The sequence below is a fragment of the Ochotona curzoniae genome, unplaced genomic scaffold, assembly GCF_017591425.1.
Source record: "Ochotona curzoniae isolate NIBS_2020 unplaced genomic scaffold, NIBS_Ocur_1.0 contig_2210, whole genome shotgun sequence".
NCBI lineage: Eukaryota > Metazoa > Chordata > Mammalia > Lagomorpha > Ochotonidae > Ochotona > Ochotona curzoniae.
Genome location: NW_024465369.1, coordinates 33,992,906 through 34,019,309, shown reverse-complemented (window position 1 = coordinate 34,019,309; position 26,404 = coordinate 33,992,906). Strand labels below are relative to the sequence as shown.

At 44.4% G+C, this 26,404-nt stretch overlaps 1 protein-coding gene across 2 annotated transcripts in view; it reads right to left on the bottom strand.

Annotated features, from left to right (window-relative positions):
- RAPGEF4 (Rap guanine nucleotide exchange factor 4) overlaps nt 1–26,404 on the bottom strand; it is a 295,713-nt gene that overhangs the window by 71,631 nt on the left and 197,678 nt on the right. Inside the window, exons 7-10 of one of the 2 annotated variants that reach the window (XM_040971724.1) lie at nt 13,331–13,384; nt 12,904–13,010; nt 8,143–8,264; nt 6,152–6,335 (exon numbers count right to left, since the gene is read on the bottom strand). In XM_040971724.1, the coding sequence (XP_040827658.1) occupies nt 6,152–6,335; nt 8,143–8,264; nt 12,904–13,010; nt 13,331–13,384 (467 nt within the window). The remainder of the gene's footprint in view (nt 1–6,151; nt 6,336–8,142; nt 8,265–12,903; nt 13,011–13,330; nt 13,385–26,404) is intronic. The other variant, XM_040971725.1, reaches the window with a different exon arrangement.

The window sequence follows — 26,404 nt, the reverse complement described above, 5'->3', positions numbered from 1 at the left end:
GGGGAAGGTGGATGACTAACTGATCAACTGGTAAGAATACAACCTGGGGCTGTTGCGCTCAGACCTTCTTTTTCTTCCATTCCTCACTTCCTCCCTCCCCCTCTCCCTCCCTCCTTCCCTCCCTCCCTTATCCCTTTCCTCTCTTCTTCCCTCCCTTCTTTTCTTCCTTCCTCCCATCCCAGCAGGATCATGGGTCAAATGCATATATCACAACTGTTACTATGAAATTCTCAAAATGTGATCAACTTTATCCTTCAGTCTTGGCCTTACCTGTCCATTCACCACAGGTAACAAAGGGGCTGACCTCCCATGCATCTGACCACACTACATCTCCCTTTAAAATGTCTCCATGATGCTCCCACATGATCACAAAATAATATCCAAGGCACACAGAGGATGCAGTAGCTCCATTCCATCCAACCCTGGCTGGAGTCCGCAGCCACAAACGCAAGGCTGGGCGGGCAGCTCCTTGGCTTACTCTCTCCCACAGGCACTCTCCTAGGGTGTTTCTGCCCCCAGGCATGCCCCCTTGTCTGCCAGGCCATCAACTCTCTCTATCTTTGTTCTGGGAAGAAGGGAATGGAAATAAGACTTCTTTGCTCTTAACACTGGAGAGGGCTTTGGAATTTGTACAAAAGACTTGGGAATCAACCTAAACATCCAGCAATCATACACTGAATGCATTAAGAGACATTCAGAGCAGGAGCAGAGAGCACTCAGCACCTGTCTTAAAATCCCAGCTTACAGAGCAGTTAAGTGTAAGGGAGAATGCCACGATACATTCTTAGAGGGTCCAATGTTAAGAGCTGAAAAATAGCCAGGGGGACAGGCCTGAAAACATTAACAGTAATTATCTCTGGACCACATAGCTGCAGGTGTTATTTTAGTCTTCTTGAACTCTTTACTGTGCTTTCCAAATTTCCAACACTGAATAGATTGATTTTAGTAATAAAATTCATTAGAAACTTGAGATAATCTTTTAATGGATCCCAAACTGTGAATGGGCAGCGCACCCAACACCCCTCTCCTGAGCCTCAACCATCACAGCTGTGATCCTGTGGCTGCTGCCCTGGGTGCATAGACACCGAGGGCAAGTGCCAAGCTGCTCCTGCAGGGACAGGCAATGCCAAGCCCCGAAAATGACCCATTTAATCAGTCATTTATTCAGACGTGGCCCACAGGCTGTCATTTAGGGCACAGCCACCCTTCCAGCTAAAACAAAGGCAAAGTTTGTCATGTCGTGAGGGAAAGGATTCCCAGTGAATTTCTTGTCGCAGAAGATTAGGCTCTTTCAGGCACACGTTTCCACTCATCTGATTAGCACTTGGGATGGACTTTATGCCTGAACATTGTGTTGGCAAGTCTCACCAGAAATCACAACCCACAGTACCACTGATTTCAGCCTTGCTAGTCAGAGATCCCTTGAGGGGAAAAAAAAAAATTCCCCTGTAATTATCAGGATTTTGAACTTCACACCCTCCAATAACGATCCTATTGTAACAGGTTCTGCTAATGAAAAGTAAGTACTAGCCTCCCTCAAGCGCCCCCTAGAGTACGTGTATGGAACAGCAGGTGAAAGTGGCCTTATTTGGCCTGCGCAGGGCAGTCTGGTACCGGGGCATTGGGTGGACAAATGGGCATCGCTTCTGCCCACCCAATGTCCTTTGATCCATCACAAAGCATCTCCTTTCAACGTTAAGCATGCATTGGAAAACATTATCTTATCATACTAACAAGCAAACTTACGTTTCAGAGTTTCCAACCCATTTGGAGGACTCCAAACCTGCCAACAAAGCTCTCAGGTTATTATTTTTATTTTTTTCTGTGCTCTGACTTCTGTGTTTCTCAACTACTTAAGCTGATGGAATTGAGCCTTTAAAAAATATCTGTTTTATTTATTTGAAAGGCCAAGTTAGAGACTCAGAGTAAAACAGTGATAAGAGATAGAGAGCCAGAGATTTGAGATCTTCTGCCCACCAGTTCATATCCATGACAGTTGGGGTGCGGCCAGGCCAAAGGCAGGAGCCCAGAAGTCAATGCAGTTCTCCCTTGTGGAAAGAAGAGATCCAAGCATTTTTCCCATCATCTGCTGCCTACCAGGTGTGCACCAATGGGAAGCTAGAGTAGAAGCAGGGCCAGCACTTGAACCCAGGTACACCAATATGGGATACAGCATTCTCCAGCAGCATCTCAACCACTGCATCAACTGCCCATCTGAAAGCTATCATATCTTTTAAAAAAAATCTTTATTTATTTGAAAGGCAGAATGAGAGGGAGGGAGAGACAAGGAAAGAGAGAGAGAGGGAAGCAATTTCCTATGTTCACACCCCAGATGTCTGCCGTGGCTTGACCGGGCTAATACCAGGAGCCTGAAACTTCATTTGAGTCTCCCACATGAGTGGTAGGGGCCCGAGGATTTGTGCCATCTTTGCTGTTTTCCTGAGCACATCAGTAGGGATTTATACAGGAAGTAGAACAGATGGAACTTAAACTCGTGCTCATATGGGATATTGGTTTAACCTACTGTATCACAATGCCAGCCCCACCCCCCCAATTTATAATAGTTTACTTATATGGCTACTCAGAATCTTTTTGTCCACAATTCTCTATCCAATGAACCTGCTGAAATGCAGATAAAATGCATATTTCTACTTGTAAAGGGCCTCCACTGTATCTATTTGCTATAGAGTAACCTCTTGTTTCTAGACTCATAAATAAAGCAAAAATCAAAACAATAGGCTCCTAAAGCTCCTTCTGCAGTTGATGGCCTGTCTTAAAGCTACAACAACGGCCCTGTCAAACTGTCATCGCTCTCCAGCTCTTGCCCCCAAATGCCATCCAGGTCTGCACCTGTGAAACCAGGCTGGGCATTGTGAATCACTCTGTCTGCCACCACATAAAAAGCTAATTTCACATTCAAAATGTATGTTTTTTTTTCAATACCAATAGCAACAAGAGTGTGCCAAAAAATTTCCCCTGAGGCTCCATTCTGTTTTTTAAACTACAGAACATTCTTTCATAGTTTGACAGTTAAAATGCTGCAGTTAATGTAATAAACAGAGAATTTTTCTAAGTAGCCTGTCAAAACAAGTGACACTTTTTTTTTTTTGGCTAGCGAGTCTCAGATTCAGAACAATAGGAAGTACCTTTCAAAGCAACATCTTCATTATACAATCAAATTCTCAAAGTAATCTTCTCATCAAAGAATATTGTGTTATTTCTTTCCCAGTAATTATCCGAGTTGGGTACCCTCTCTGGCAGGGGTGACTACTCTAAAAAGCAGCTGGGCTGAGTTACAAAATGGGGAGTCCTGCCCTGGTCCCTGTCGAGCCAGGGCGTCTCACAAATCTATGGTTCTTACGGAGTTGGCAATTTGGGTAGTAAGAAGTCAGCAGTCCCAGGACCTTTGAACAAGTCCTCAATGTCCAGAAGTAAAGTTATCCAGCTGGGTCCTCTTCAAGGACAGTGTTGATACTGGTAACCACAAACAACTACACTTGTCTCCACTTAAAGCAAGAGCTGTTGAAGGTTATCAGGAGACTTAAAAACGCGATGTGTGGCTGGGTTTGAATGCTTGGTTCCCAAACTTAGAGTTCTTCTTTTTCACTTTCCCATCTCTTGGAAGTTGTCTTCCCAGTGGAAGAAAACCCCAAAACTCAAAAGAAAAACCACCAGCCCAATAATCATTGGTTCAAAAAGGTCAAATAATTAAGAAGATGGGAGAATCCACAGGCTACCAAGGTAACACCTCTTGGAATCTGGGTGAAATGTGTGCTTTGAGAGCCAGTGACAAACTCCAGATGTCTTAGCTAGAGCCTGCAGTTCTCTCAGAAGGGTCTGCGAACTCCTGGGCGTTAAGCGGTTCAAGGCCTTCCAGAAGACAATGCAAGCCGGAGAGAAGCTCCCACCCCTAGGACAGCTCAGGACACACAGATCTTAGGTCTTGCTGGCAGAGTGAATCAAACAATTAGCACAAGTGGTTCTAGCATACAGTAGGAACTCAGTAAATCCATGCTGCCTTTGAATCTAATCAGTGAGTACCTCTCTCCCTGGATTATAAATCCTTTAGCTATATACAGAGCCAGGCTATGGTCCTCATACTCCATACAGGTTAGAACTCCTCTCCAATCTATGTTAACACATGAATACACTTTACTCTGTAGCATGTCTTGTGGCTGTGATTAAATAACAGCTTGTATAAACAGCTGTTTAAGTTTTGTCTCCCATATTAAACAGAAAGCTCAAGGAGGGAGGACCAAACCTCTTGCTCAGAGCTTCCACTAATGCCTCTGCACCTAAAGCAGGAGTTACAGCAAAGCAGGTGTTCCATACATGGCGGTCAATAAACAAATGAAGGAAGTAAAACAGGTTATGCCCAGTAAGACAGTTTACTGCCCTGTTTCCCAACAGGCACTATTTTCAGGGCAGCCCCACATTTTGTGGGGTTCCTCAATGCTGTGTTGTACTGGGAATCCCTTGGGTTTAGCCACCACTGCACAAGTGTCAGCAACGTGAGCCCCTTCCCTGGGGATCCGACCACTGAGAGAGCTGCTCCCATTTCCAAATGCCCTGGTTTAGAACCACTGCAGGAGGTGGGCCTGAGAGCAGGTGACAAAAGGGAGGAAGGACCCAGGAAATGAGCCGAGGAAGGACAAGTGGAGGGCAAGTTCATGAGGGAAGACAGGCAGTCTGGCAGCAAAGAAGGCCTGGGTCAGATGGTACATTCACTTCAGTTCCCGGAGCCCCGGGGGGCCCCTGTGTGCCCTTGGTCCTACCCCTGTGATCCTTCAGGGCAGAGCAAACACAAATTGATGAGGCAGGCTTCTTGGACTCGACTCCTGCTCAGGTCAGCAAAGCTGCTGCCATTCTCTTTGATATTTGGGATTTTCCTGCTATATATATATTTTTTGTTGTTTGAAGATGGGGTTTTGAGGCTCAAAGAGCTGACAGGCATGGTTCTAGAGTTAAGGATGAGGGTGCCAATAGGGAGGAGGAAAGGCCTTTGAAACACACGATGGGGGAGAGGAGGACCCCAGAGAAAAGTTTCGACAAAGGGGACATGGTGTGACCAAAATGAAGCATGCTGAAAAGGCTTTGCAGCTCCGAGCCTGGGCCAGTGAAAGGGAAAGTGCCCTAGGGGAAGGGAATAAAGCTGTACCTGTTGTGAGGTGGGGCGAGGGGCAGACTTTGGGGAAGTTGGTCTAAGGGATTCCGCCCTCTCAGAAAGGGCCCAGCCGACACCAAGATGTGGTCGCTTAATGATCTTGCGAAGGCCTGTGAATGAATGAAGGTCAGCTGGGCTGTGACTTAAAGAGTCCAGAGCCCCAGTTGCCTGGCACAGGCTATAGGGCAGAGGCAATTTCATTTTCAGCAGCAAAATCTAAGCCGGTGTGTGTGTGGGTGGGGGTGGGGTGTGTGTGGGTGGGGTGGGGTGTGTGTGGGGTTGGGGTGTGTGTGGGGTTGGGGTGTGTGTGTTGCTTTCAGAAGCAAGGGTCAAGCCACGCCCCATAGGAAGGTGTTCTGGGGAGGATCAGCTCACACACTTATGCATGCCCTGGAACCATCGACAGGCTGCCGGGCTTCTAACAGTGGAGTGCCCCACCAGTGATGGGGCGCCACGTGTTCTCCCTGAATGGATGCGATTACATCTCCCCAGTCCTCAACTTCAACCGGCAGGCTGCTGCCGAAAGGCTCAACACGTCTCAGAGATGCCGGGCGCGCCTGTCTCGTGGCCGAATGGAGACCTTTGAAGCGGCGACTGAAGAGAACGTGTCTGTGAGCACAGTGCAGGAAGCTCAGAATGCGCCAAGTGACTGGCTGAATGAATGAACGAACCAATGCAAGTGAGCCCAAGAGTTCTACTAACCCCTGTTCGGTTGGATTAGCAAGAAAGGTGCTGCTGCAGTCTGACACAGCAACAGAGCCATGTGTGTGCGTCATTGGCCAAAGGTCTTTTTAACAGTGGCCCTCAGTTTGGCATCCTGTGCCAACGGCTGATTATCTCGATAGATGAATAGGAAATGGATTTTCAGGCTCCAGAATAAGAACATAGAGTAAAAAGAAAAGCAAACATTAAAGTCGCACCCCTTCCCCTGTGTCCCTAAAGGCCCAGATCGGCCGTGGGAGGTGGCGTGCGTGCGCGCTCACTCACGGTTTGCGCAGGATCATCCGCATGTGGGCGTCGGGACCCATCTGCGATAACAGCAGCATGGTGTCCTGGAGCTCCTCATCACACTCCTTCTTCTCTTCCTCAGTGGGCAAAGGGGCATCGTCGTGCTCGTCATCCAGGAATCGATAAAATAAATATTTGTCTTGGAAATGGTGCTCCTGGTCCACTGTAGGGAACATGGGGGCAAGCGTCGGCAGGGACTTCTGCCTCAGCTCTGTTTCCCAGAATCAGGCAGTGGTGGGCCCCCACGCCGCAGAGCCAAGGGGGCGGCCCTGTGGTGGGACTCCGCACTTTTGACACCCCGCCCTAGCCAGGCGGGGAAGCTGGAAGACATGACCTCAAGGCTGGAGTCACACCCCACAGCTCGCCCGGCTTCCGTAGGACGCCCTTTGAGAACCTGCCAACCTAAATGAGATGAGTGCTTGGACGTGCAGGAATCACCCCGGTGACATTTTCTAGGATGTGGAATGTAGCTCCCTTACAGGAACAAATCCCACAACGGTTTGGGGAGGTGTGGGCTTAAAAACAACAGTGAAACTATCTTGTCAGGGTCAAAATTCACGTTTTCTCTATGTGCTGTTTACTAACATTTCCACCTGCGTGCCGACAGAGGAAAGTTAGACTAACTTAGTCTGAACTAAGCATAGTGGATCACGCTTCCGGGTCATTCACACTCCTTGAGCAGGATTTTAGCTGATGTGCTTTCAGTTTTGATTTAAAAAAATTGTTCACTCTCACTGTTGTAAACAGCAAGATTTACCTCTTGGTAGGACAGACAGTGAACTCAACTCAAAACCCCTCCTCAACAAAGGTTCAGGGAGGACAATGGAATTAACAGTTGGCTTGGGTGCCACAATTTTTGAAATACAAGCACAGTTTTTTCAAAACATACATTTTTCATATTGCATGAGCTAGTGCAAAAGAAAATCTGAAATTCATGCATAGTCTTTTTGTCTTAACAAACATTTTTATAAGGTATATTTTGATGCAAACAAATTGAAATCTAGGAAAAGTTTTTTTTTCCCATAATATGCATTGCCTGTGAATTTTTTTTAAGATGTTTCATATATGTCTCTGGGCCTTTAGCCCCTGGCCCAAGGGAGCATTCCTCTGTTTAAAGGATGGGGAGAGGAAGTGAGCCCTTGCTGCTCAAAGTATGAGCCTCAGAGCAGCAATAGCCAGGAGCTTGTTGGAAACACAGACACTCAGGATCCATCCCAGACCTGCTAAATCAGAATCTGCATTTTAACAAGACTCTTGGGTGATTTGTATGCACATGAACAAACATTTGAGAAACACCAGGAAAACCATCATTAGGTTCCCAGGTGTTGGCAAATTAAACGGATGATCTTAATATTTTGTCTGTTTTGCAGAACACGTGTGAGCTGATGGCGTGGGTAGTTGAGTCACAGTGGTACTCCAGGCTTACCTAGTTACTATGTTCAGTGGTAGCCCCTGCAGTCATGAGGGGCTGCTGCAATCTGTGGAGCACATTGCTGATTTTAAATATGGCCATCCCACGGGGTTACAAATTGGCTCTCCCAGACAACAGCACAGTTAAAAGGCAGCTTCTGAATTCATTACCTACTTGAATGTCATCAGCCTAGCCACATGTTTCATTGCTCTTCCTTCTGCTCCTGCATCGGAAGTGCTATGCAGTGCTTAGCGTGTAATCACACTATCAATGAACCATGAATGCAAACTAATAAACATAATTGGAATGGATGCACTCGGGTTGCAATTTCATTTTCCTCTCATACGTTCTCTGAAGTTAGGAAGGTACAGTGGTGGAACATGGCCATCAATAGCATCCGTTCACCACATTTGCATTACTAAATGAAGATGCCAGCTCTGTGGGTCCATGAAGGGATCATAATTTTTTCTTGTCCATAGGGGAACTAAGCAACAACTTGCTTGGAAGAAATGCACTTAGCAATCCAGGAGGATTTTCCTGGGATGCTGGTGCATCTTACCGTGGTTGAGAACGCCATCTTCCAGCAGGACTTGCCACATGCCAACAGCTTGGGTCCGGGAGTGAACACACGGAGTCTGCTGTATCATCCAGTCTACCAGCTCGGTTCCCACACAGCATTGTCTATGGGGTGGAGCACAAAGATGGGAAAATCACCCCGTGGCACATAGGAGGATGCAAGTTGCTTTTGAGAGAACTTTCCAAATAGTTCAGTGCTTTCCCAAACACAAGGGATTCTCACAGCAAAACAAAGCATCACTTGCTGTAGCTTCTGGTTCTTAAACGTGGATACAAACCAATAAAACCACTTGGCTCATTAGAGAACCATTCAAGCAAGACCCTCAAACTGCTAGAACCGGTAGACCAGTTGCAGCACCAGGGGAGACCAGAGGATATGACCTAAGGGTGTGATATGGTCTAGTGAACTAGTCACAGGAACACAAATTGTTATGTTGAAGGGGTGCCAGCAAAGACTTCCTTCACCTGAGCTTTGTGAAGGAATGAGTTAATGTTTAGGAGGCACTTGGAGGTGCTCCCCTAAAGATGCAGCGTAAGTGCAAAATTATAGAGCACTTTATATCCTCAAGTAATGCTACCAATCTCCTTCCGAGGGGTGTTGGGAGAAACGAGCAATTAGCGATGCAAATCTCTTTGGAAGAAAAGTTCTGTGTAATGAGCATGAGCACTTCTGCAGAGCCTGTTAGCTGGAGGGCTGCACGTGCTTTCTGTGTATGTATGCACACCTTCATCCCCTCCATCCCCTCCCTTAATGAGTTGATGTGAATGGGCAAACTGTATCACTCAAGAAAGGCATCATTACGGGACACACATCAGGAAATTTTTTTAAAATTACTTTGTGTTATGTGACACAGTTTTAGGCACTGGGATTCCCTCTCCCCCAACACTCCCCCCATGGTGGATTCCTCCACCTTGCTGCATTGCCACAGTTCAAGTTCAGTTGGGGTTCTTTCATTGCAAGCATATACCAAGTATAGAGTCCAGCATCTTACTGTCCAGGTAAGTTCAATGGCTTCTTGTGGAGCCCATCTCTGGTCTGAAGGTAGAGCCGGCAGAGTGTCATCCCGACCAGTCAAAAGCCCCAACATAACATCAGCAACAATCCACGTTATGGAATTAGTGGACATAGTATTGAGTAACTAATAACACATCAGGAAATGTTGAAACTTTCTGTGAAGGCTAGTATTTGAGATGTGTCACAGAGGAGGAAATCAAACCTTGAAGTCCCAGAGCTGTCTCCCAGGGGACAATGGGACAAATCAGGGAGCCGGGGTGCTGGCTGCTTGCCACTGGGACTGGGTCACCCGTGGCCTTTCCTCCCATGCGAAGGATGACCTGCCTCTGGGGACACAGGCTGAGACAGGATCAAGCCCAGAGAGATTAAGTTGAAGCAGATTTCTAGTGCTGTGTCACTTTGGGAAGTCTCGAAGTGGAAGGAGATAGGGACCACAGTCCTAGGTCTAGTTACTTATTAGCCAGGTGACTTGGGCCAATGCAGGGCGTATGTTTCCTTGTCTCTGAGGTCTTTGGCTTTGCCAGTGCTAATATTGTAGGACCTCTGAAATTGACTGACTTTGAGAATGTCTTGACTGGGGACTGACCCCAGCCCAAGAAAGCTTTTGGATTTCTAAAATTGTCCTTGTTACCATCTAGACCCATACATTAGAGTGTCGATGGGCAAAGAGGTGCTCACTATGTACCTGGAACCAAAGAGTTTCTCTTCAAACTGTTTCCTGTCAGTGTTTTCTTTTCTTTCTAGGGAATTTATTAATGGAGAAGGTCTATTATAAGACTATAAAAAATCAAGGTCCTTTGGCTTTTAGTTCATTGACTGCCTTATGACAAGAAGCAATGCAATCAGGATGAGCCCAGAGCATGTGGGTCCCTACTGCTACAGTCAGATCTTGTAATGCAGAGCCATGGCCATATAACCTGTAGCTGATGGAATTGCTGGGGAATCTTTCAATTAATGTTTCCTAGCTCTGGTAGCCCAGCTAGTAGATGTGAGTGTTGCTTCCATTGGGGTGACCCCACCTCTGCAGAGGCTTTAACTACCCCTACTCCCCAAATTGCAGCAAAGATTGAAATGGGCTGAGGAGTAAGAGGGAGAGGGAGAGAAAGTACTTAAACTGAACTGCAGAAACAAGAAAGCACAGCTCTGGCTTCCAGCAGAGTCCACCAGCCATCACCAGCAGATCATTAGTTTGCATCATAGGGTGTGGAGTGGCCGTCACACTTCTGTGTCAGGGTTTACTCTCCTAGTGCTAGGGAGCAGTAAAGATTCTGGCTTCTAGTTTCCAGAATTTGTCATCAACTGTGACATATTTTAATAGAGCCATTTTCCCTCAATCTAAGGCAATAATTGGAATAGCATAATCACAAATTAAGAAACAAAAAGTTCAATACAGAAAGGTCATATGAGATTTTTGAGATCCACTTAAATGAATTCAAGATCTTGATTTCTTTCTGCAGACAGGTGACACATGATTTTTTTTAACCTTAACTTTCCATAAAATTAGAGCAGTGTATAAGGCTACGGAGTCCACAAACAATCAGCTTGCAGGCTTGGAGAAAAAGGCTGGCAACTGTAACTACCCTCAGCAATAGCTAGTGAAAACCAACATGAAAGGGACTGGATGACCCATCTGTCCTAAGAAAGGACTTGCAAGAAGAATGAACTGGTGATAAAAAGGAGATGCTCTTTAAATCTCATCTCATATCCAAATTTCTGTCAAGAGAGGCTAACATAGATGTGACTGCGCATGTCATGGCATGTTGATTCTGATCTTGCAACACAGTCACCACAAATGCAGGCAGAAGAGAATTTGTGTGGAGTGTAGAAAATAGTGATCTGAAAAAGAAACATTTGCAATGCTTTTCCATCTCAGTCCGAGAGAGAGAGAGAGAGAGACAGACAGACAGACAGACAGACATGAAGAGGGAAATTGGCTGTTGAAATCTATATCCCTGAGGTACACACACATGCAAAGGTGGATCAGGTGTAATTCTATGGGTTCTATCACAGATGGTAGTCTCTGGAAGACATATATCCTCACAATACTTTTTAATAAAAGATTTACTTATTTTTATTTGAAAAGCAGATTTTGCAGAGATAAAAGAGAGACAGACAGAGATCTTCCATCCACTGGATGTGGCCATCCCAAATGGCTACAAAGGCTAGAACTGAGCCTCCTCTGAGTCTCCCACTTGGGTATAGGGACCCAAGGATTCAAGCTATCTTCTGCTGCTTTTCCAGGCCACAAGTAGAGAGCTGGATCAGAAGTAGGGCATCCAGGACAAGAATTGGCATCCATATAGGATGCCAGCACCACAGGGTGGAGGATTAGCATACTATGCCACTGCACCAGCCCCACCTTCACAACAACTTTAAAATTATTTGTGTTCTAGCTTCTCATAGGATTTCATGAAGTTCATTTATGTGAAATCAAATAGGTTTTGACTCATGCTGAGGCTAATGGGTTCTGAGGTCATGTCCAGACTGATGGGAAGGAAAGCCTGCTGACAGGCAACTTAGGGCTGTGTTTGTTTAGGAGACAAGGTAAAGTCTTGTGCACAATACATTAACAGTTCCAGCTCTTTGATTGATATAATCAAAAGTTAAGGATTAGATCCCAATTCTTTTTTGGGCCCCATGTTCATCCCAGAAGATTCAGAAAACCCTGCAGCCTCCAGATTTATCTTTGTCATCTCTTAATTCCAATGACAGCTCTAGAAAGGAGTCCTTCCTCCATTTGAGTATGGGCACTGTATAGAGTTGTGCATCTTTCTATATGTGGGTTCAATGAAAAACTGAATTGGAAAATAAGTCCCAGGGACTGTCATGATGGTATTGGGAGTTAAGCTGCTGCCTGTCATGCCAGCATCCCATGTGGGCACTGAATTCCTGGGTTCAAGTCCTGGCTGCTCCGCTTCTGATCAAGCTCCCTGCTAACAGACTGGGAGAAGCAGTGGAAGATGACCCAATGGCTCAGGCCACTGCCATTCACACAAAAAGTCCAGAAGAATCTCCCAGCTATTGTCTTCACCCCAGCCATTGTGGCCATCTTGGGACTGAACCAGTGGATGGAAGATCTTTGTGACTCTGATTTTCAAATGAATAAAGACTTCACAAAAGCATTTGTGCATATTGTTCACTGCTGTGTGCTAAGGGCTTAGAACATAATGTTGGCTGGTGGATTGTGCTTGCTTAGTAAACTTGTGAAATAAATGAACGAATGAATGAAAAGTCCTTAAGTTTGGAAGTCAACCAGCCTTGGTTTAAATGTTAGTTCTTCCATTCACTAGTCTTGACTTGAATAAAAGAATGGTTTCATTGCTTGGGGCTCAGCTTTGTCATCTGGAAACCAGTCACCCACCTCTCTATCAGTGTTCTTGGGGAGATGGAACAAGGTGGAAAGTGGCTTGGATCAGGTCTTCAAGAATATGCAAGGGCTCAATTATAGTTAGCTAAATGTGATCTATGTGTAGTAGACTTCCTTCAGATTTTTCTTTTCTTCATAACAATTATACCAATTTCCAAACAAATCAGTTCAGAAGTAGCCTCTAGAACAATCAAGGGTAACTAAGCAGTGACAGTTAAACAAGTATCCAAGACAAACAACCCTCCCTGGACCTGGGGACCTTACAAAGAGGCTGTCCCCAAAAGGGAAGCACAGAGAAAGGCATGCTTGCTTCAATTCCACTAAACAGGGATCTGATGGGCGACAACCTTTAGAATGAGTACCTGTATGTCTTGAGGTGGTATTTTCTGTCTCTTATCATGTGAGGTGCCCGAGAGAGAATGGCATTTCGCAAAATCTTTCCAGCCCTGAGGATCTTCTCAGAAGGGACCTAGATTTGAATCAGGTAGAAGGAGGGAAGGAGACAAAAAGGAGAAATTAGAGAAGGAAAATGCATGGGACAAATGCTTCGTTTATCTTCCAATCTGTGTCTGGCTAGAAAAACATCACTTGCTCACAAATATTGACATCGTTCACCTGTGCGGCAGGTCTTTGTTTTGTGTTGAGAACTGAGAAGCACCGAATACTCATTCCCTGGGACATGTATTGGGGTTCTTGATGTGATGGCCTGGCACATGCAACACATCTGGGGGCGGGGGGAACCTACGTGGCTAGCTCTGATGGCTCATCAACCCACCTAGAGCCCATTACCTTGGTAATGGTGTTAGCAGGACGGAGAGGAACGTGAGGTTCAATGAGAGGTGTCTGAAAAATAAAATGTTAAAGCAAAAGGAAATTAAATAAAAAATTCAGTAAAGAAAATTATGGGTTGGGGAACAATAAGAAATATCCGCTTTTATTAAACTCAAAATAGAATTAAAAAAAAAACCAACAAAAGAATCTACCTAAAAAACTTGAATGCACAGGCATTCAAAGGGCAAAACTAGACCATTCAATTTGCCAACATTTACATATAAATGATTTAAAAATAAAAAACAAACAGATTGGAATGATTAGATGTTTGTCAGCTTAATAAGAGGAGCATAAATATCCACTCAAAGCATAACAAACATCAGAGCAAAAGGAGGGGAAAAAAAGGAGAAAACAAGACAGGCAAAGATTAAAAAACCTGTCTAAGAGGCTGGGGAGAAAGATTTGGGTTAGGATGAAAATGAGCCATTCTGTTCTCTGCCCTGTAGGTAAGCTTCCCTTTTGGCTGTGTATGCCTTTAGGAAGAAAGCTACCACTTGGGAACCAGGTTGTTTGCTGGGTTTGTACACTCAGGTTCCTAGAGGCAGCCAAAGCCCTGCTGTGTCTTGGACAGAGAATTGTGTGGTCTTTAGGGTCCAGTGACTATCACGTAGGCTTTAGGGTCTAGCAACAGCTCTATTGATTATACACATTTTCCAGATGGAAATGCTATATCTGAATCCAGGGAAGTGACTGGCTACAGCCTACACAAAGCCTTTTGGCTCCCTTTCTCTGGATTACATGGCCATGGTATGCATGGAGAGGAAATATTCCAAGATCAGGGGACATCCACCAACACTGCTTAAAGAGGGAAGCAAAGATGAGATTCCTGATGAGGTTGCAGTCGGCAGAAGAGCAGCCTCCCAGAGGCGCTCATGTCCTCCTCACCGGAACCGGCGAACATGCACATTCACAAGGTCTAAGAAGATCCACAGGCATTATTAAGATAAGCATCCAAGGGCAAAGTCGATGCTGGTGTTCCAGGAAGACTCTCACAATTATACAGTGTGGGTAAATGATAGACCAGGGAGCAGAAGAGTAACAGGAAAGAGAAGCAGCAAGCCCCACGTGGCTGGCTCCAAGACAGGAGAGGTGAGGAGCCCAGCAATGAAAGCCACCTCCTGGTGACCGAAAGGGGGACAACAGAAGCAGAAGATGCTCCCTAGCAGCCTCCACAGCGAACGCGGCCCTCCAACACCCCTGACTTACCCCTGACCAAAATCGACCGCAGACTTTTCAACTAAAACATGATATAGTTATATGTTGTAAGGAGCCATCTAATTTATAAGAAGTCACAGAAAATTAATACAGAGATCATCCTACTTTCTACTACATAGACAGTCACAGTGGAAAAAAACCAAACTGGCAATTTTCCTCTTTCTAACCTTAAAAATATGGCTAATAGGGGAAATTAAAGTTAATGTACAATCTTTCATATACCTAAGTACAAAGATACACATTTAAGCATACATTTTCCTTTTGATCAACAACATATATCAAGTAAGTTGATGCTTTCGATATTAGAATTGAGGAAAAAGAGAAAATACTAAGCTTTAAAAAGGGGGGAGGGCTAGAAGAACAGCAGATGTATTTGGGGTGATTGACAGCTCACAGGACTCATGATGTAGGAATTTTCCTTACTTGGTGGGCATTTTTTTTAGTAGATTTTTTTCCCACTGAAGTCACCAGAGCACAGACCGTGGAATGCCAAGGTGTCCAATAGGCAACTGGAGCGGGGGAACAGTGTTCCCTTAAAGCAGACCTGCAGCTGGCAGTGGAGTCTCAAGCTCACAGACTCCTGCACTTGTCCTAACACCTCAAAAGAAGATAGGGAGAATTCTGCGAGGGCGTGGCCCCAGGAACGAGTGCAAAAGCACCACCATTACCCTGAGATGCTGGAAGGGACCCAGGTCCCCACGCTGTGTGTTTCTGAATTGTGACTTCCCAGTACTCCTGCAGCCCATGGCATTCCTTGACTCAAGTACATTTACACATCACAGCTATCCCTCTTTATGTCTCAGGATATTCTTAGGAGAAGCATACTAGCTTCCTGTTTTGAAGAAAGGAGATATAGACACAGCAGGCCTAAGCTGACGCTTGTAGGAGGAGCCCTGGAAGTCCCCTTCTCTTTCCTGTGAGCACATTGAACACACTCCATTCTTTCACACTGGTCTTTGAGAAGATGGCTGAGCTGTGCTGGGAGAGATACCCACCCTTGAGGATGTTTGACAGTTGTCTAATTTTTCATGTGATAAGTTAAATACTATTTGCAGATTATATCTTATTCTCACAAAAAATGGCTACACAATAGTCCTTTCCATCTTTGAGGGGAATGTTACAAGACCCTCCCCCCCCGAGAACACCCCAAATCATGGGTAATACGGGATTCTGTGTGTGCCATGGGTTTTCTCTATACGCAACTGTGACAAAATTTAACTTATAAATTAGGTATAGTAAGAGATGAACAACAATAGCCTAATAAAAGAGAATAATTATAACAATGTATTATAACAAAAGCCATCCCCCATTCATTGCCATGGGGCAGGTAGCTTATATAATACAAATATGGCTTAAAGCAGTGACCTGTATCCCAGTGGTGTAGAATGAGGGGATTGGCAACAGAGTAAGGGCACATGAGATTTCATCACGCTACTCAGAACAGTGCCCAATTTAAATTTCATGAATTGGTCGCTTTTGGAAATCTTTTGTTAATATTTTCAGATTGTGTTTAGCTATAAACAGTTGAAACGATAGAAAGCAAATAAAACAAGACAGAGAGAGAAAGAAGGATGGATGGATGGAAGGAAGGAAGGAAAGAGAGAAAGAAAGAGAGAGAGAGAGAAAGAAAGAAAAGAAAGAAAGAAAGGAAAGAAAGAAAGAAAGAAAAGAAAAGAAAAGAAAAGAAAAGAAAAGAAAGGAAAGAAAAGAAAAAAAGAGGGGGAACTACTGCAATTTATCAAAATGTTGATCAGTGGTCCCTGGGTTGGTTTGTTTTGTTGGACAGCTCCCTTTTTTGGTTCCTTGAAACCCTGAAAACAAAGTAATACTAAAGCAGGGGCAGCATCAAGCTTCAACACAGGTTTTCCCTTTGATTTGTAGCTTCTAAAGGCGTAAAATGTACACAAGGTTGTCTTTCAGCTTGAAAATCCTAGCATCGGTTGCAGGCCCAAGAGGCTGTTTAATCTCTTGAAAGGCAGCATTCTCAGAACCTTCTCCAGCTCAAAGATTTTAGGTAGAGGGGCAACACAATGAATGGAGGCTTTGAGTAGGGGACGGTCCCTTCATTTAAACAAAACCTCCAAGGGACACATGCCGAGGTGGGGGGTGGGGGTAGCAAGGGAGGTTTTATTTGGAGGGAATAGGGATGGGACTTTGAAAGGTGCACCGCATTCAGTGGGGCAATAGCCTGTGTTCTAAGAATGAGGTTGGTGCCTGGCAGCTATGTGCTGTGACACAGACGGCGTGTGTGACAACAGCACTGTCCCAGGGAGCAGTCTCTGGCCACTGCCTGCTCAGGCTCCTTCTTGGTGAGTGTGACTATTTTGCTTTTCTATTTGCTTTGTTTCCCTGCATTTTCAAGCAAAGCTCCTTTTGAGAATCTCACCTCTGCTGTGCTATAGACAAGGAAGGAGAGAAGATTCCCACTTTATGGAGAAGGAAAAGCAAAGCATGAGAACATTAGGGGGAGACCAAGAGAGCAAGAGACCACGCAGCCCAAGGAGCAGCCCTAGGCGCAGCTCTGCCAGCCCTGGCTCTGCACGCTACTATTCTCTCATTATGTACCAGGAAAACTCAGGCCCTGTAGGATCTTAGCTCACCTAGCTGGGAAGTGGAATTGCTAAGCTGAATCCACATCTGTCTGGCTCTAATGCCTGCACTCCAGGAACAGTTACCCCATCCCATCTGCACTCTTCTTTTAGAATTATCTTGGCTCAGACATGACCTTATGAATTAGCAACATTAAATATTCATAATAACTGAGAGTACACCTTAGCACCATGCCTGGTGCTTCAAAAAGTGACTTTGTCATATTAAAACCCTTAACAGCAACAGACAGCCCCAACATGGCTCAGACTCCCTGGTAGGAAGGAGTGGATTTCAACAAAGTGTACCTAGGAATGAAGAAATAGGCCAAAGTGTTGATCACAGAAGGTAGGAAGAGTTGCACGGTGAGGTAGCCCTGATACTAGCAACACAAGCAACCTTGGGGAGAGGGACAGGGGAGAAGGGAGGATTACAGGTGTCCTAATGCAAGCTAGACTCTGCACGTGAAGAGAAGCAACATGGAGAGGGACAAGTCACTCGCTGGAGTTGCCACTCACCAGCCTGCCCACTGCTGGGAGTGACAGGAGGCCTTCCCATCTTCCACCAGCAGACCCCAGAGAAACAGAAGAGGAGAGGAGCGGCATGGGGAGACGGGGTGGGTACAGGAGTTACGACGCTGCTCGAGATGCTCCTATCCGGTGGTGGCTCCAGCACTGGAGTCCCTGCCACCTGCCGGGAGGACCTGCATGAAGTGCTGGGGTACTGGCCTCGGCCTGGTCCAGCCCTAGCTGTTGCGGGTATTTGAGGAATTAACCAGAAGATGGCAAACCTCCGACGGTCTCTCTGCTTTCCCGACAAAGTCAAAATGAATAACTACAGTAAACCCAGGACAGGGAGGCCAGGAAGGGCACTATGCAGAGCCTGAGCCCCAGTGCCCAGAACAGAGCAGGCAGGACAGAGACCAGGCCAGGCCTGCTGCTGTGTTTATTTCCTAGAGCTGCCTGCGTTTAAAAAAAAAAAAGATTTATTTATTTTTATTACAAAGCCAGATATACAGAGAGGAGGAGAGACAGAGAGGAAGATCTTCTGTCTGTTGATTCACTTCCCAAGTGACCACAACGGCCAGTGCTGTGCCGATCCGAAGCCAGGAGCCAGGAACCTTCTCCAGGCCTCCCACATGGGTGCAGGGTCCTAAAGCTTTGGGCCGTCCTCAACTGCTTTCCCAGGCCACAAGCAGGGAGCTGGAAGGGAAGTGGACACACCGGGACATGAACCAGTGCCCATATGGAATCCCGGCGCGTTCAAGGTGAGGACTTTAGCCGCTAGGCCACGCCGCCCGGCCTACTGCCTGCCTTTTGACCAAAAGCCAGGGTGCACCTATCACAAAAGAGCGGGGAGAGGACAGACCTCTCCCTGATGGAATTTCCCACACTGCCACACATCAATCATGCGCCAATACAAATTCTTCCTTCCTACCTGGGCATGAAAGAATCCAAACCGGGCTGTGGACATGTGAGCCCTGCAAGCTAGGCAGGGAGGACAGATAAAGGCAGGGCATTCAGCTTTCTCTCTGCTTTTTCTTGGCTCTCGCCATGGAAGCCTTCCCTCAGGATTGACCATAATTGGTTTTTGTTTGTTTCTGGAAAGGCGATGCTCTCTCTACCGCTTTCCATTATGTTTATATTACTAGTGAAAAGGAGAAACAGTCAGGGAAAAGATTCCTTTTGGCACCAGAGCCAATTCAGAAATCCTAATCAGGTGATGAAAAAAAAAATATGAATTTAGCCTCCATTACCAGATGTACAATAACTCCCCAGTAGATTATAATGAGGTATAAGGCCCTGTAATAGGCCTTGTGAAAAACCATATTCAGAGCCTTTTGAAAGAGGATAATTCTTTTTACTCAAGTATTTGCCCACAGAAGCTTTTTGCAAAGCACGACATTTTCAGCCAAGAAACAGGAATGACAAGCTAGATTGGGACGTAAAGCTCACCCCAGATCTCTGGCAACCCTGTGCAGTAAAAACAGGCACCAGGGTCCACACGAGGTTAGATTCAAGGGGCTAATAAAGGCCTGTGTGTACAGAGCAATGTGCTGGGCTGACATGGAAGAATCAGGGGCAGGTGTCTGGCCTACTTGCAGTCCTTGCTGGCCACACGGGAGACCCTGCTTATGGGCCTGTAAGGAGTGACCCAGGTGGCAAAGCTCTGTATTTCTTGCTTTCAAATGAAGAAATAAACAAAGGTTTCAACAAGCAAATAAAGATTCCATGCAGGACATGGGTATATCAGAACACCAGAGTTCAAGTGCTAGCTCGATGCCTGACTCCAGCCAGGATGGCAGCAGGTGATGGCTCAGACCACCAAGTCTGTCACTCATGAGGAAGACCCAGAATGAGTTTCACTGTTGTGTGAGCATATGGGGAGTGAAAAGCTGGATGGGAATCCTGTGTCTGTAATATAAACATAAGTAAATTAAAATTTTTACATGAATTATAATAAAATGTCTGATCCAAATGAGTTCTTTGTCTTATTGGAACAGCAGAACTTCTATAAGAAGTGAGATAACACAAATCTACAAATAAGTACTATAATGTCATGAATTTCACGTTCTCCCTTGGCTTATTTCAGATGGAGAAATAGAGGGATACAGGATGAAGTGGATGAAAATAATATTCAAATCTGGATACACTTCTAGGAGTTACATTCCCCTGTTTCGGCCTTTTGGAATAACACAAGTAAGATCTGTGAAATGTACGTCTCATTCGCATAATAATTATCACCATGGCATTACTCTTTGATGCTGCAAGGAAGAACTAAGTCATAGGCAGATTTCACCACGCTGAAATAACAGTGCAAGTGTTTCCAATTGTGAAATAATGGAAAAACCATCTATATAAGTTGTTGGCTTTTTCTCCCCAGGTCTTGCCTAGTTGAAAATTGGCTTGTAGATTTCCAGTTTCCATTGCAAGCAAAGAACCTGGAAGTTGACTCCTGTCTTACAGCAAGAAAAAGTAGAAATAATGACTTCTCCTGGGCTCATCAGACAACTGAGGTTACAGAGGGGCCCCCCAAGACCTAGAAAGACAGAGTACAATCCAGCATATCACAACTGAGATTTGCTTACCCGGAGTAGAAGCCACAAACCAGGACGAATATTTAAAGGATAACCCTAGTAGAACACAGGAGGCTGAAGGAAGGCACAGTCCTTCCCCCTACCACGTACCCCATCACACCATTACAGAAACTGAATTCCTGCTGAAAGAGCTACCTAAGGTGGAGTTCTTCGGGAAGCCCAGTGGTTATACAGGAGACAAAAACAAGAGCACTAAAGGAAGATGTTGGTACCTACATCTCCAGCTAGCCCATCCTCTAGCCAGCATAATATAAAAATTGAGGTTAAAGACCTGTTTATCCCAGTTGCTAGCACTGATACATTTTGTCTGATAAAAAAAAAAAGAGGCTAAAAGGTAAGGAAAAACGGTTTAAAGATAAAGGAAGCATCAAAACCAGAAGGAAATACGGTATAGATTTTGGAATTTTGGGAGAGAAAAATTAAAATAGTTACAATTTATACATTAATTAAGGACTATTATTTTATTGGCAATTAAGGATACATTAGGTAATTTGCGAGAATATATTGAGTAATACAAGCAGAGAACAGAAATTCTAAGAAAAGGGGCTGGCATTGTGGCATAGCAGTTTCAGCTCTAGCCTGCCATGTGTCATTCCATATGAGTACCACTTCAAATTTCAGCTGCTACTCTTCCAATCCATATCCCTGTTGATGAGCTGGGGAAAGTAGCAGAAAAGGACCAGTGCTTGGGCCTTTGCTACCCAGGTGAGAGACTTAGATGCTATTCCTGGCTCTTGGCTTTGGTGTGGCTCAACCATGGCTACTCTGGCCACTTGGAGAGTGAGCAAGTAGATAATCTCTTCTATCGCTCTCTCTCTAAATTAAAAGAATACTTCAAAAAGAGAAAGTCTAAGAATGATTTTTAAAAGTCTACAAATTGAAAACACTGTAACAGAAATTAAGACTGACTTCAATGGGTTCATCAACATATTGAACGTGGCCACTGATTCACAAGATAGGTTGATGGAAGCTTCCTAAACTGAAACAAAGAAAGAAAAACATCAATGGCCAATGGAGAAGGTGGCACAGGGTGTAATTTGAGAATAATCTGAATAGCACAAGAAATAAAACTGGGTTATATTCTAAAATATAAATATTCCTGAATCCATGGTGAGAGAAATGGTAGAATAAACAAGTAAACATAGAAGAAAAAGCAAATTTCCCATGAAGAATTTTGAATAACATATAAAGGTGCTTGGCCGTCAACAAGGTTGATCATCAATGCCAATTCTTTCCATTGATGAGCAATTCATCCATTGCTCGGATGGGATTTAAGGCTATGAACCCAGCTGCCCAACGGTGAAAATGGGCTCCCCACTTCCTGGTATCCTATATTCTTCCACTTGGTGAGCCTTTCACCTGATCCCCAGGAAAGCTGGCTGGACAAAAACTCTTCCAACTGCCTCAAATGAACTTTCTAGACAAGTCACCTGTAGGACCTACGACTGCTGTAATACACTGCTATTTATTCACCAGCCAGGACTGTTTTCAGGGTCTCCTCTCCCACCACAGTCCATGAACAACACAATCAGCAGGAATGATCTGCTAAGAAAAGGAGAAGTCATTTGTCTTGACCATTTGTCTTGAGATATCAACAACTTAGAAGCAAGAGCAGAGATGGGGTGGGAGGGAGAGAAGGCAGACTACAACCTGCCCCACCACGCCACTCACCACTCCACCCCACCCCTTCCTGGGTGGAACCAGACTGTCAGTCTAGTCTTTTCAGGGAACTTGACTCCAACAAGAGAGCTCAAGGTTGTTGTTGTTTTTGTTTTGTTTAAGTGCATGACCAATCTTTAACAAAAGAAGTATTACTTTAAGGGCAAAGAGAGAAAACATTCAATAATGAAAATTGAGGTGTTCTCATGATTGCTAAGTGTCAGCAAGGAAGAACCCACTCATGGTGGGGAGCGGAGAATGCCGTTGTTTTTTTGCATATTTCCTCGAGTTAAGACACTTCAAGCCAACCAAGCAAATCTATGTGTGTGTGTGTGTGTGTGTGTGTGTGTGTGTGTGTGTGTGTGTGTATATGTATGTATATGTATATATAAAGTGCTTATAAATCAGGTGAGCCAAGGCCTGAAGCTTGATTCAGGCTGCAGTCCATTTTTGTGACTGACAAGTAGAGGAGAGCTCAGTGTATGCAAGGCTGCTTGGGCACTGTGTAAAATGGGACCCAGAAGTGCCTCCAGAAATACATGCTATCCAGGTGCTCCTGAAAACTGGTCTTGGAGCACTGTTCCCTAGCAGGTGCTAGCAAATAGTACAAGGCTCTCTCTCATATGTCCCAAAGCAATGGCATCAAGATGGCATGTTTCCAGGATGGTTCAGTCAAAACCTCATTTACAATCTAAGATGGTTTCTGATGCTTTCTGATGGTGAGAGATAACCTCAATGAGTTGCTCAACTGTATGCTAAGATATAGGCTCTTTTGAGTGTTTGCTATGTAGGACATGTACCAATACATGCCAGACACTACCAAACCAAGCAATTGGATGGAAAAATAGCATGCTAACAGTAGAGAAGTACTCATTCTTACCAGCTACGAAGATTTTTTTTCCCCAAGTTATGACACAGTGGCTCTTTTTTTTTTCCCTTGCAAATTAGCCTGATCTGGCCCAGAGTTCCTTATAATGGAAACACCAAGGTACTGTTATCAAAATTGCATTTGTGTAATCAAAGCTAAGAGAGCTACACAACTCAACCACAATATTCCAGAGGACACTGTCTATTACAGCTATCTAACCTCACTAGAATTTTCCTTTTTTAAAAAGATCTATTTTATTTTCATTAGAAAGTCAGAGGAGAGACAGAGAGGGAGATCTTTCATCCATTGATTCACTCCCCAAGCAGCTGCAACAGCTGGAGCTGAGCCAATCCAAACCCAGGAGCCAGGAGCCTCTTCCAGGTCTCCCATGCAGGTGCAGGATGGCTTTGGGCCATCCTTGACTGCTTTCTTAGGCCACAGGCAGGGAGCTGGATGGGGTTTCCAGGATCAGAACTGGCACCTATATGGGATCCCAGTGCATGCAAGGCAAGGACTTTAGATGCTAGGGCATTGCGCCAGGCCCATAACTAGAATTTTCAAATAAATAAATAAAGTTTGGTAAAGAATTATTAAACCCTGTTTCATTCCTCCATTTTTACAAATTGAAGTTTCATTTTCATTGCAACAAATCCTGGTAGCAAAACCCAAGCGTGGGAATAGTGTGTTGAGCACTTTTGGAAAATGGAGTAAAGCTAAGATTTAGAGACACTTAAAAGAAGGAGAAAAAGCATATCATAGGAAAATACAACAACACTTCACTGGTGTAGAATATGTTACATGTATGCAGATACGCCATGTTAGGTCCATAAAGAGAAACCTGACACATTGCGAACAGGGAAGGAAATGGTAGGCATGGGAACTTGGTAATGGTGATGGAGATGATGTATTTGTTTCCTGTTTAAACCACCAAGACACTGTGCTGTTCACTGTGCTGTTCCCCAGCTCTTGGCACATAGAATTACATAAGAAATATGTGCCGAAGGAATAGATGAAGAAACTTCATTTGCTGATGACCAGAGACAAAACAGCAAGGTGACTTATGTGTTCAGCTATAGGAAGGGATGTTGGGAAGAATCACATCCAGTGAGTGTCACTGCCAGAGAGGACCGTTAAGTAACACCTTTCTTCCCCAGCTTTTGTTCTCCCTAATGAGCTGGGTTTTGCATCTGATAAAATGATGCACATAATCAGTACTTTGCAGATGCTAACATCTGTATGAATTCCATGAGGATCTCAGTAGAATACAGACTATTTCCATGGGTCTGAGATGTAATTTGAAATTTTCTGTTTCTTCCAGGAGTATTGGCACCTCTGGTTCATGGACCACCCCATGGGCATCCAAAAATCAGAGAAGTAAGGTAGTATCCTTGGATCGAGAACTTCATAATCTCTTACTAAAATCTGAGCATAAAGATTGGGTCTAGTTGGTATAATCAGAAGGTCATTATGATCAATCTAATAACATTTCTGTTACCCAAATAAATGGATATGGTAAAGAAATAACTTCCTAATCACTTTCTTTTTTTTTTAAAGATTTATTTTTATTATTTTTTCATTGGAAAGGCAGATATACAGAGAGGAGAGACAGAGAGGAAGATCTTCCGTCCGATGCTAATCACTTTCACTTGTATATTTTTGAATACTCAGGTAACCAAAAGCTTACAATTTATTAGAGAAAATTTATTTGTGCTCTAGAAGTATTTGAATTAACATGCTTAATATTCACAAATAGCACACTTCAAAATTTCTAAATTACAAATTACTTGTCTCAATCAGCTTCGCTATATAAACATCTAATAAGGCTTCTAAGAATAGATGAAACACAACCTAAGCTTGATGGTATCCTTTTCAGAGAGAGAGACAAAAAATAATCACATCCCATATTTATGGAATTAGCATCTGAAAATGAAGGAAAGTGGTCCCAAAATGAGTCTAGATTTTAAAACCATACAGGATTTTCAACATCTGCTGGGTCAGTTCATACCTTTATTCTAACCTAACTGGACCAGAACAGGAATTGACTAATGGGTAAGGAAAATCTCAGAGAACACATGGAAGGGCCACAGAGGTGGGCTGAGGGATGACACAGGCAGGAAATCTCAAGCTGTGTCTGGCCTCTGTCACTAGGTACACACCCTGGCACCTCAACCAACCCTCCCCTGCCATTGTACCTAACACATGGATTCTGCAAAGGCCAGCAGAATCCACTGGGTAATCTGCAGAGTGACCCACTTGCACTTTGATCATTGTCAGGGAGCTGAAACTTTAGAGTTGGAAAAGCCTCAGTTAAGCCATTTCTTAACAGAGGAGAAATGACTATACTAATTGAGACATTACAACCTAAGGGTAGATAACAGGGCTGCCTACTTTCCATCCAGCTCCCTGCTTGTGGCCTGGGAGGGCAGTCAAGAACAGCCCAAAGCCTTTGGACCCGGCACTTGTGTAGGAGACCTGGAAGAAGTTCCTGGTTCCTGGCTTCAGATCGGCTCAGCTCAGGCCATTGCAGCCAACTGGGGAGTGACTCATCGGTTGGAAGATCTCCCTGTTTCTGTCTCTCCTTCTCGCTGTAAAACTGACTTTCCAACAAAAAAAGATCTCTGAAGAAAAAGTGAGCCAGTAGTTGGAAGATCTCTCTATGTCTTCCTTTCTCTCTGTCATTCTGCCTTTCAATTTAATTAAGTTTTAAAGATCAAAATAGTTCCACATACCCATTGAGTACAGATTATTCCTTACAATAGATATCATAATGGCACAGTTATAACAATACCCTATATGTAAAACACATAACATGTAATTCTAGCTTTAACAAGTGTGCAAATATTGACCAATGTCATGGATATTTGAGAATGGCTGTACCATGCTGCCACAAGGATTCATTAGAGTTCAAAGGGAACTGTTTCATATGAATTATGCTAAATATGGATTATAATCCTAGGTTTGGGTTATAACATGCTTAAAAACGACATTGGCTCAACTTGAGACACGTACTGTAGCATAGCCTGAGAAGTGATACTTCGATAGACACATCAGCTGAGTACAGGTCCTCTTCCTGATTCTTGTGCTTTGTAGAATCACGATCAGTGCATGAGATGGGTCAGCTGAAAGAGTTACTGGCGAGACTGGTGGTCATGGAGAGGATTTCCGGTGTGTGTGGTCGTGAAGCATCTTAATCATGCCCCGAGTCTGCCCTGGGGACTCCTCAGCCTTTTCTGAGTCTCCACACCGCACGCATTCAGTGTTTATGCCCCGTTACTGACATGTATTACACAAATGCCCGAAAACAGAAGCTCATGTCTGTTCTCTCAGAATCCCCGTGGGGCTTTGTGCACACAGATTATTCATTAACTATGTATTTGATTAATAAAGGAGAAACCTCTGAGGAGCTTGTTGTACCTGATGGTGCTAGGAAAAGAATGGAATGAACTTTTCCTCTTTTCATGCCTGAAATTCCAGCTTGCCTCTTTGTGCTGAGAGATGGAAAGCCCAAGTTCATCGGGTGTTGGCAATTAGTGTGTGGACTGTTTGGCTTTTCCTTCCCAGAAATAGCACTGCCCTGAAGTTCAAATATGTAATGGGGTATTTTAGC